Source organism: Pelophylax lessonae, assembly GCF_965119305.1.
Source record: "Pelophylax lessonae genome assembly, chromosome: 4".
Classification (NCBI taxonomy): Eukaryota; Metazoa; Chordata; class Amphibia; order Anura; family Ranidae; genus Pelophylax; species Pelophylax lessonae.
This window is the reverse complement of record NC_138771.1, coordinates 374,231,429-374,244,000: the sequence shown is the minus strand read 5'-3', so window position 1 is coordinate 374,244,000 and position 12,572 is coordinate 374,231,429. Positions and strand designations below refer to the sequence as shown.

General features: G+C 35.0%; 1 protein-coding gene across 1 annotated transcript in view; it reads right to left on the bottom strand.

Moving 5' to 3' along the window:
* Window positions 1–12,572, bottom strand: part of LOC309552099 (teneurin-2-like) — a 1,659,581-nt gene that overhangs the window by 114,648 nt on the left and 1,532,361 nt on the right. The window contains exons 21-24 of the mRNA XM_082252878.1: window positions 10,734–10,754; window positions 4,078–4,310; window positions 2,455–2,609; window positions 395–1,269 (exon numbers count right to left, since the gene is read on the bottom strand). Coding sequence (XP_082109004.1) covers window positions 395–1,269; window positions 2,455–2,609; window positions 4,078–4,310; window positions 10,734–10,754 — 1,284 coding nt within the window. The remainder of the gene's footprint in view (window positions 1–394; window positions 1,270–2,454; window positions 2,610–4,077; window positions 4,311–10,733; window positions 10,755–12,572) is intronic.

The following is a 12,572-nucleotide window of genomic DNA, read 5'->3' as shown; positions in this document are numbered from 1 at the left end:
CTGGTATCAGCCTCTTACAGTTCCTGTATAGCAGAACTGGAATGTGAGAGAAAGGAGCAGTACAAGCAGCCGATCAATTCATGTGCTGACAAGAGACAAGCTGATAAGAGGAGAAAGTAGCCCAACAGAGAGATGAGCTCATTACTATGCTGCTTCTCCTTTTGTTGTACAGTCACAGGCTAGGAAGTTTACAGAGTGGCCTGGGCTCAGAGGTAGTGGGTTAAAAGAGGCTGACTATCAGAATTAGGACACATAGTGGCAGAAAAAAAAGTGCTACAGAAAAATATCTGGATTATGGATCCGGATAATGAATAATGCAGAACACATCCGTACATTATTCAGGAAAGTATTTCAGTTATATCTATAAAAGAAAATATCTTTATGAGGTACTTACTCATAAAACATTGTCCAGCCAGTCTCATCGCTTTTTGTTGTTAACATCCCAGTATTTCCATCATATGTCATTAAGGACAATTCCAGATTTTGTGTAGAGACCATCTTAAGTCCTCCATTGGTACCAAATGTCAAGGTGATAATCTGATTGTCTGGCATTAGTAAATGACGTGGAGTACCATTAGAATCCCTGCGGATTTTTAAAGAGTTGCCACTATTGTCAATAATTTCTATCACATCATTGTCGGCACTGTAAGTAAAGTTGTACAAGTATTCCCCTGTGACCAAGCTCTGTGTGTACTGATGAATACCATTGATATTAAAAATATATAATTCTTGTTCTCCTGGAGATGCAACTTCGTACTGATTAAATGAAGTTAGAACAGGTTTGTTTTGAACAACAGCTCTTATCCGTATATTTCCAAGGTCTGCAATGTATACTGTACCATCGGGTGCTACAGCCAGGGATGATGGTGAGTTTAGAATTGCATCAGTAGCATAGCCATCATCTCCAGCATAACAGTTGCAGTTGACATCATCTTTGCAGTTGCAGTCAGAAGCTGCCCCAGCTAAAAGAGAAATTTCACCATTGGTTGTCACTTGGCGTATTCTATTAATTTTCTTTTCATTTGTTTCTGCAATGTATAGTATCCCAGTATGGGAAATAGCAATTGCACTAGCAGATTCAAGTGCAGAATGAATAGCCAGTTTGCTCAAAGAATAGTCTATGCCAGGTACTTGACAATGCATTGGACGTCCAGCTATGATGCTTACTTGATGGTTTTCTGTAATACGCAAAATAACATTGTTTTCTAGAACGTAGAGTGAGTTATCCATTGGGTTAACTGCTAAATCTGTTGGCCATTCCATACGAACCTGCAAAACATTTTATAGCTTGCAATCAGAAGATCCCAATAAATAATTCAATAACATAATATTAAAGAGACCCTGTCACCAACTTGAGTTAAATGTTGTCTCCAAAATGAAGTAAAATTATAGAAAAACCAAGCATATAAATATTAAAAATGCTTGCTTGCAGTGTTTTTTCTATAAATGATTTTCTATTCACTAGTATTTGCAACAAAAATTGACTAGTCAATTTCCTAACATTTGGTCTGCTAATGTTGCTGACAGATCTAACAATCTATGGCCCCTTTCACACTGATGGACCAATTGGGTTCGCCTGTCAATTTTTCAGGCAGACCCGATCATACCATCTATTGCTCTCTATGGAGTGGGGGATGTCAGCGGACATGTGTCCAATAAAACCCGTCAACATCCAATCTGACCCTGTCTGCTAAAAACAGACCTTGCCTATCTGACCGGTGGATCGGACGACAGTCAGATGGAAATAGATAGGACTGTGTCCGTTTTTCGCTCTGCATCAGCGGAATGGACATGGACCTGTCATCCGCCTGCTCAGCAGGGATGAGTGGAAAGATCCCCCGCTGAGCAGGAGGATCTGCTTAACAGAGTCCACCCTGTGTGAGAGGGGCCTAAAATTGCAGTGCTCAGCAGTAATCTCAGGACTTTAGGCTGAAAACACAAGGACGTATTATACAGTTAAATAACGTACATTGAAAATGATCAATCATTATTTAATCTTTTAAAAAGATTTTTGTTGAAATTAACTGTTTAGCTACATGGTGACTTTATGGGTTTTAGTCTGGCCAGAGTAGAGAACCGTGACTGAATACTATGCACAACGTCTTTTCTACAAGTGTCAAAAAGTAAACACAGTTGACTGCCTAGTGCATATACTGTATATATATATATATATACCTCCCTAAATAACACCAGATACAGTGTTTTGCCTTCCTCTGGATCAACTGTGGGTATGGGATTGTGAATATATAGGATTGTAAAAAAAAAAATGTTTTGTTTTCCCCTTTTTATTGGTTGACCTAGGTGGGCTTTGTGTCTTTTTTCACCCAGACTAACTATGTAATTATGTAAGTATATGAGGCTAAATTAGCTACAGATACAAAACATATTTCAGGTCATTATAAATGTCTCTTTCCACAAAAAAAAAGTATGAATAAATATAATTAATAATTATACCTGAGTGATGTCCATGCTTGAATCACAGCTTAAAGGGCGCCCTGCAGCAAGGTCATTGGATCCCAGTAGAGTAGAAATTATTCCATTTTGATCGACCTTTCGTATCATTGTTGCATCAACAAAATAAATAAGCCCATTCTTATCAACAGCAATTCCTGAATAGTGAAACCAAAGAAAATATTGTCATACATTTTATTATAAATGTAAAAATACATTTAAATATCTACAACAGTCTTTGGGATCAGCACTCTGTATTTTAGAGTTTCACAAGGGATGCTTAAATGAACCTACAGATAATTTATCAGACAACTGTTTGCTAGGAAACAATACAGTCTTTGAAAGAACTCAATATTCACATAACAAATATACTTAAATCATAAGAGACTTAAAACCATGCTTACCTCTATAATGACACTGGGAAGGGGTATTAAAATAAATGTTATGCTCTCAGTAGATTTTGGCTGATAATATTATAATATTTGTGTGCTCAACACAACCTAATTGTTAACAAAACCTAATAAAATTTCTGCACAGTGTTTGCATGTTCTCCCTGTGCCTGCGTCGGTTTCGTCCAGGTACTCTGGTTTCTTCCCACACTCTGAAGACACACTGGTAGGTTAATTTGCTCCAGTCTAAATTGGCCCTAGTAAGTGTATGTATGAATGTGTGAATGTGAGTTAAAGATTGTAAGCTCCTTGAAGGCAGGGACTGATGTGACTGTAATATATATATATATATATATATATATATATATATATATAGTATCTCACAAAAGTGAGTACACCCCTCACATTTTTGTAAATATTTGATTATACCTTTTCACGTGACAACACTAAAGAAATGACACTATGCTACAATGTAAAGTAGTGAGTGTACAGCTTGTATAACAGTGTACATTTGCTGTCCCCTCAAAATAACTCAACACACAGCCATTAATGTCTAAACTGCTGGCAACAAAAGTAAGTACACCTCTAAGTGGAAATGTCCAAATTGGGCCCAAAGTGTCAATATTTTTTGTGGCCATCATTATTTTCCAGGACTATCTGGTGAACTCTTGTGCATGGAGTTCACCAGAGCTTCACAGGTTCCTCTTCCACTCCTCCATGATGACATCACAGAGCTGGTGGATGTTAGATACCTTGCGCTTCTCCGCCCTCCATTTGAGGATGCCCCACAGATGCTCAATAAGATTTAGGCATGGAGCCATGCTTGACCTGTCCATCACCTTTACCCTCATCTTCTTTAGCAAGGCAATGGTCGGCCTGGAGGTGTGTTACATGCATTCAAGAAAAATGCACATAGAGCAGGTGCCAACTGGACAGCTACATATGGAAATCAATAAAAATGTTTTAGCAATTCTAATGCTTTCTTGCTGTAATAAACCTTACCTTCTCTTTTGTTTTTATCCCCATTGGAGACATCCTATCAATTCCTGTACTGGCAAGATAAGGTAAGGGGAAATCTACCCAACAGATGCACAGAGAGCAATAAAAACTGCCAGAGGTTTTAACTCTTTCCCCAATCAATAATTGGCACAAATAAAACAATGTGCATAAAAAGTATCTTCCCAAAACCCAGTAAGACAACTGAGAGTGATGCTTCACATGATAACCATTTACTTGCCTCTTGGGTTCGTCAGAATGGCATCAACGGCTTTCCCTCCATTGCCACATCTTGCCTCATCAAAAGGCATGCATTGCTCACCATTGCCAGCAATAACTTCTAAGTTGGTTACAATATCTTTTTCCCCTGTAAGAGACTTGATCTTGTATATTCTCCGGCTGTTGGTATCTGACAGATATATTGAGCCAGACACAGGGTCTACTGCCAGGTAATATTTATGTGCTATGTTGTTGCTTTGAGAAAGAGAAAACAAACGTCATTTAATTAAAACATAAAATAAATGTCACCACAACACACAGCATCCTGAGATAACGTTGGAAAGCGGATTACTCCTTGAGATGTGGGAGTGCCAGTAAGGGCGCTATCCGACAGAAACACCTATTAAAGATAAGGGCATTTTCTGTGTGATAGTATCCTGACAGACACTAGTTACGCTTTAACAGATAACTCCCACTGCCTGAACATTGGAAATACAATGCAAAATATAAACATTTATGGACACCATTGTAACAACAACATGACAATATAATATAAGAAAAAACATAAATTTCTTCTAATAATAAAAAGTATGAATATTTCCTAGTTTATTATATTTATGCATAAATACATGTACTTGATAATGTTACAATACATTTTAATTCACTTAAATAATTCATTAATTTTATATAATATGAATACAACCATCTTAGGATTTAGGAAACAGCCTTTTAAAATTAGCTGTTGCATAGTTTAACTTTCTTGTCTCTATTCTAACCCAAAGTTGTATTGAAAATGCTATACAGTCTTTCTATCAATATCATTCAAATATTTACACAGCAGCTTGGGTTGAGAGGTTTTAGGGGGGAGCGCAGACATTTTAGTATTTGCTTTTTGAATTGAAAATTTGCTTATCAGTACATCTTTTAGTATATCATATATTTATTTATAGGGTACTTTGTTACTTGAGTGAGACACCTAATGCAATCTGATCTAAATGAGAGCCAATAAAACTAGATTTTGTTTCATGGTAGATACATGTATATTTGGATATAAAAATATTTAGATAAAAAAATGATGACATCATATAGCCAGCTTTATGCTTGATTCCTCTTAAACAGCAAGAGTGACAGCAAATGAGAAACCTAATAGCAGCAGGTAAACATATCCAGAGGAGATATCACTGCACAGCTCTGAAAACAGTGAAACATCACTATACATGCTTAATGGAATTTAGCATGTATGCTCTATACACCCCTGATCTACCAAATGCATTTATATTATATGAACGGACATGCAATATTCTTTGATATTCTATACTTCATTGGAATTAAATTAAAATGTCATGTTAGATACAGGGGGGTTTCTAGTGTATTCATCTAAAAATGCTAGCTGTCTGGCCCTGACCAAAGTATTAAAACAAAAGATCAGCATGATGACTAGGCAGCTAGCATTTTCAGAAGAAGAGGTCTACAGTGGCAACCTCCATGTTTCCCTTGTGACATGTTTCCTTTGAAGTAAACTTTTAGTGTTTTCGCCTTCAGTTGAATTTCAGCTAATGTAAAAGAGCAAATCCACTCAGTTGACTTATGGTTGGAGACCTCTACCAAAATGTATCTCTCATAAGACACCAGTATCTATTTCTGTCAGCCATCTGCTAATTCATGAGAAGTGTGAAATCCAATCTTAATCTCTCATCAAATTTCCATTGAAATATAACATTGAACATCTGTGCTTACATCGCTTCATCAAATGCAAACTGTAATTAATTTTACTTGAACTATTTTTTAGTCTTGCTGGTCAGTTGATGGAAAGTTTAGTTAAAGAAACATATGTTGAAGCAGAGGGAAACTGCGATAATTTACTGTTACAGTTACAGTAAATCATTTAAAATCACATCCACTTAAAAAAGACATTCTAAGCGTCCTCCAAATTAGTCTATGCATGCTGCTTAATTTCACTTATTCATATTAAACAACAGACAAGGTTTTATCTGTCAAAAATGTTCAAAGTCCAAGATCCAAGATGTATACATAATAAATCAACTATATATATATATATATATATATATATATATATATATATACATATATACGTATATATATATATATATATATATATATATATATATATATATATATATATATATATATACATATATATATATATATATATATATATATATATATATATATATATATATATGCTGTCTGTATAAATATATAATACATAATACAAACACTCATATTTTTCCATAGCCTGTTCCGAATAAATTGCACCCACATTTCACTGAATCACTTTTTGCAATACTAAAAAAAGCATTTATATATTTGTTAAAAACACTGGAAAGAAAATGAATGTTTTAGTCATGGTGCACATTTACAAGCAAGGTGATAAAGATCATGCTACAATACACAACATTCTGATTAGAACTGACTTCTCTCTGTGAACACATGTTATACACAGTACTGAAAGTATTTAAATTGGACCTGAATATTGATGCAGAGGGATATTGATATCACACAACCCTGCAATTCTTTGAGACACATTTGTTATACTTCTCTGAAAAATTCACCTTTCGCCTCTTTTATTGTAATGTGCTAAATATTTTGAATAGTTAGATATTTCGAGAATTCCGGGTTTCAATATTGCTTTCATTATTTTCTATTTATCTGACTAAGCGTATATATGTTATACAGTGTCAAGAAACATAAAATATCATTCCTGGTATTGAAATTCAAAATTGTACATACTTCTGTAGCAACTTTCACAGAAGCAAGATGGCAGCATATTTGAAATGGTTTGCTATAAAACAAGCACATACCATTGTGATGCTACCTATAGGTATAATCAGTGATCATATGAGCATCTTCACTGTAGCACTCATTTTAATAATCACTGGGATACATGATACATACATTAGGTAACTAATTATGCTTTATTGTTTACCATAAAGCCACACTAGTGTTTTACTCTATAAATGTACATATCACTGATGTCTGATGTTTCACCCAGATACTTTACAATTATAAAAGCCTTGGGTCCTATTTTTGTAGTCTTAGCACATTAAAAAAAAAAAAAAAAATTTAAATGTATTTCCACTTGTTCGGTCAAATTTAGTAAACTTCCACTATATGTTTGTTGTGTGTTCTCACTTGCATATCTAGAATGCCAACATTTTTTTTTAAATATGTCTTACCTTTTAGATGTATTTAAGGTCAAGGTGTCTTGGCCTACTGCAAGGTTTTTTTAATTAATGTTAGAGTGAGTCTGTCCCAAGTCTGTCTTCATTAACATACAATAAAGAAGCCCAACTTCTGAACCTTTAACCCTTTGTTAGGACAGACAGCTCAAATCTAGTTACAATTCAAAATGAAGATCTGTCTGAACAGTACAGGCAGGGTAATGTATGGCAAACACAGCTGCCCAGTCCTCTCAGAAGTAAAGAAATCTACCTAATATTTTTTTCTTGCCAGAGGGTCCTGAATAGAGCATCATAAAAAAAGTATTATCATAAGTAATGTGTTTAAAATCCCACATTTATTGTTTAAAGATAAGTTTAAAGATATCCTTCATAAATGTTTTCATGTGGTAGATTCTGCCATAAATGTTCCTTGATTATTAACCACACACATCACAATAGTTCTTGTGCATTTTTACCCACAAGGTGCCTTTAAATACATAGAAATATTTTGGTCTAGAATAAACGTGTGTTTATAGACATTTCTCCAAATGGTCTTTTCTATAGAAACCATGGTTTAGTATGTCAATAATGTCAGTGTATTTGTCAGCTAAATGGAATGCCATCTTAACTCAGTATCATTTTGTCACTTCATCCTGGCAATATATCTCCTATTTCAGGCTAAACTACAGGATAATTACAATCCTGACAGAATTTAGATTACAGGTAAGTTAATATCTTGGCAGCAATGAAGAGTTGTATAAAGAGAAATGGCTATTTTAATGGCACCGCAGCATAATCCTAATGGGTCCACCTGCTGTCCAAACTCTACCTCAAAGAGACCCTGTTGTCAGACTATTAATTTCAACAAAAATCTTCCTATAGGATTATATGTGCGTTTAACATATTTTATGCTTGTTATTTAACCATAAGAGCATCCCTTGTGTAGACTTGCAAAAGCCCTGAGACTGCTGTTGAGTGACACCATCTTGGAAATTATGTCAACAGCCCCCAAAGGCTCAGAGCTGTCCCTCAAGTGACACTGTATTGTATTCCCTTTCACTTCTCCTTTGACAGCTACATAAAGCTTATGTAGGATAGTGAAAGGTGTTGCTGGACACTCCTGAATAATTGGACACTCTTACAGGAGGCCAGGGCTATGATATTCAAGGAAGGAGGGGGTTGCATAAGAGAATTGACTCTCTTAGTCCCCATTCACACTAGCGTGACTTGTCAGGCGACTTGGTTGCCTGACAAGTCGCGGTGGGTCGCCTGCCATTGATTAGCACAGGACCCGTTCTAATAGGAGCGACACAAGTCGCTCCGACTTAGAAAAAGGGTCCTGTACTACTTTGGGGCGACCTGGAGGCGACTTGCATTGACTTCAATGATATGAAGTCCGTGCATGACGCTGTGCACCGTGACTTCACAGGTCGCCCCGGCAAGTCGTGTCGCCCCTGTGTGAATGGGCTCTTAGAGTAGTCAAATTTTCTGGCAAGTTCAAAAGCACATTGTAAGTAAATAAAAAAATATTTTATGGAATGGAAAAGCCAGTATGTATTTAAAATGTTTGAATTTTCTGTACTTTAACCTGCAATTTTTTAAGTTGATGAAGGGGGTATCCTAATATTGGAAACTGTGACATTCTAAAACAATTTTACTACTGCTTTGTGCATTTTAACAATAATCGGTATCCATATATAAATATTTTTACAGATTCACAGAACTTTCAACCAAAACTCATATATTTTTGTAATTGGATTCAATAATAAAAGGAACATAGAAAATACAAAAATGTTATATTATATGTCTGAATCAAGAGTCTGAACAGTTTACACAAATACTAATAAGAAGCTGGGTTATTACAACATAAGCACCAGTTTCTGCTATAATACAAAGCAAAATCAGGCTTTCATTTTACATCTGGGAAATATTGTACAGGGATAGAGGGACAGGTTGTACTATATATACCATGTATTCTTTGAGTAAGCTTTCTTTGGGAACCTAGCATGCTCAAAGTCTACAACTGGTTAAATATTTGCATAAACAGCTTCCACTTCTTCTGAATAAAAAAAGTGAAATTATGCTAATCCATCTGCTGAAAAGTTGAATGAGTAGTTCTGCAATAATGTCACTATTCAATGACCACAGAGCATATAAGTCAACTTTGTGTCTACCAAATGTCTTTACAAAACCAAAATATTACCTTGTAAAAGTAGCAATGAAGAGCAGTACATAGCCTATATGGAGAGCCAAGCTGTGCTTGGGCCCCAGCAATTCCGAAGACTACAAGCTAGCTACAGAAAACTACAGCAAGGTGGGCAAACACAAAACCAGTCACCCTGCACAAGGAAACAGAGCAGCAGTGACTGATCTTTATCAAAGGATTTTACTGCACAGATTCAAATACGTGAGTTGCTACATGCTAAATTACTCTACAAATCTGGAAGAAATAGGCACAAGAAACAAAAATTCCAATAACAATACACATGGCACCTCTATTTAGATAATATTTGTTTAACCTGGATTTAAGTAAAGGAAAGCCGGAACAGAAATTTAGGGGAAATCTCTCAAAAGGAGCCCTGGATAAGGAGCCCTGGATTGCAATAAAACTTGACAGGAGTTCCAACATTCCCCCATTCTATCCAAAACTAAAAAAATAGGTTGATCATTGTTTTTCAGCAGTATTTATCCTTTATGCAATTCAATTCATGTTTAATTCTTTAACAGAAAATATACAATTCTAAAACACTGCAAAATCTATTGAATTCCAGCTGAAATTATTAAAGAGGATATTTTAAAACCCAACTCCAGGCTTTCCATATTGTTTGTACAAAAACCTACCTGTAAAGGTACAGTTCAATATGACCTGTCATCTACAAACAATATTCAATGAGCCAAATTTTTCTTACCATCATTTACACCATAAGGTTTGTTATTGGTGTTACTTTAAAGCTGGTTGCTATACAGAAATTGACAAAATACATTACTATCATTGTAAGTAGAAATTATTCACACATGCAGCAGTAAATATTATTTCTGGAGGGACAGATATGTTTCTTAGATTACACGTGATTCTTTTATACACTATGTTTTTTTAAAAAGTTCATTTTAATCCTTTATTTTAGAAATGGATTGTCTATATGTGGTTATGGTAGATGACTGCTACTTGGCAGGTTTATATATCTAATAAAAACTGAATTTTATGATACATGTAATAGCATAAATAAATGAACGAATGCGACTTAGGAATATGGTACAAAAATGAAGATGCAAGCTTAGAGATTTTGGGGCACAGAGCCAACATAGCAATTACCAATGATGATGGAAATTGACACAACTACACAGCTAAAATATAATTCAATTTTTACAAAAGAAGAACACGGGGAAACTGTGGGACACACATTAGCAATACTTTGCTTAGAAAACGTTTCTTTCAAGAACAATATGGACAGAAAGTATATGGAAGAAAGAAAAAAATGTAACGTTATATCCTTACCTATGTTTAAACTCTTTGTTTCTTTGGCAAGAAATACAGATGACAAATTGAAAAGGAGAAAAAAAGAGGGAACATATATTAACATCTACATAATTGATTGAACAGTTGTCATAATGTACACATTGCAGCTAAAATGTTTTTTAGGATAAGCAGGAAAATCATAGTTTCTAATTATTGGACATCTAGGTAGCTCAGTATTAAAGAAGAACATATCTAAAATGTTAAGTTTTAAAGATGGTAAAATAAGTAGCTAATGGTAGAGCACAAAGAGAAAATGGTTTACTAAAGTACTTCTAAACCCAAACAGCCTTTAAGAATCTGTTTATCAATAAATGTAGATTCACTGATTGATCAGTTATGCTTTAGTTAGAAAATTGGTATGGGCATCTTGGGCAATGGGCATCTTGTGTGAAATCTGTGTAAATTTTGATTTATAACATTAATAATTAGACCCCTTAGTTTGCTAAAGCACTGCCCATCATAAATCTCTCATGCAGCCTATTTACAATCACTTTATGTCTACATGCATTTAGTATAGCAACTGCAGCACATCATTTCATGGGATGAATCTCCAGGTGGGGACAATAGTGTAGCATGTCTGTGAAATATGGCAGGCATGGCTGCTTGTAGACTCCGTTTATAGAGTGCATGACAGAATGACAACATAAGAGCACAACTGGGAGATAGGGGCTAAGCAATGTCACCTCATAATAGAAAGTGCTTGAACAAGGGCCTTTATAGCAGGACCATCATGTATTCAGTTATTGAAAGCTGCAAGTTTAGGTGTATTGAAATGGCATTTGATTGATTTGATTGCGTTTACATGAACATTAAGACTCATTTTAAATTGTTTCTCATTACAGCAGTATAAACCAAAAATTGTGCTATAATAATTTATTCCAATTGTACACTTAACAGGGTTTATTTAATAAAGGTAAAACAGGCTGGTCACTTTAAAATGGAAATTTCCCTTTGCAGGGGAATTTTCCCTTAGCTTAGTGAATGAAGTGAAGCTCTGCTGACTTCTATCATCCAATAATGTATAAGCAAATATATATATTTTTTTTTAATTTCCCTTGCACATGATTGGGTTTTCTTTAGAAAGTAAATTCTTAGAACATTCACACTTGCAAAAGGAACAGCCTATTATCTTTTAATAATCAACCCCTATGTGTTTGGATTATAGAGAACCAATATTTTCTGAGTAAAGCAGACTGCATTCACTGGGTAATAGGCAAGTCACTGCAAACATCACTGAACTCTCTGGCAACCACAGCAGCCATATACATTTGTGACATTATGATCGCCAAACACTCCAATTAACGTGTGTATTCTATAGTAGATGTATCAAACAAACTGAATGATAGATCAATGATATCTACAGTATATGATAACACATTTAGGTACTAAAACTGAAGAGTGCAAAAACTGGTGCAGCTCTGCATAGAAACCAATAAACTTCCACGTTGTTTTGTCAAAGCTTAATTGAACAAGTTGAAGTTATAAAGTGGTTGGCTACCATGCACAACTGCACCAGATTTTGCACTCTCCAATTTTAGTAAATCAACGTCTCTGGGTCTGCGCACATACATATTTTAATAGGGAAAAGAGCAAGATGCAAATAGAGCAATATACAACAGCCGATTAGTGTTTTTTCTGTGATCTATTTTTGTGATCCTATGTAGTAAATGTAAACTACCTGTTGCTACTGCATTGTGTATATCATTATTCTTTGTACTACCTAATTAACTCTCTTAAAATAATATTAAAGTAAGTTATTTTTTTAAAATAAAAAACATATTATACATACCTGCTCTGTGCAGTGTTTTTACACAGAGC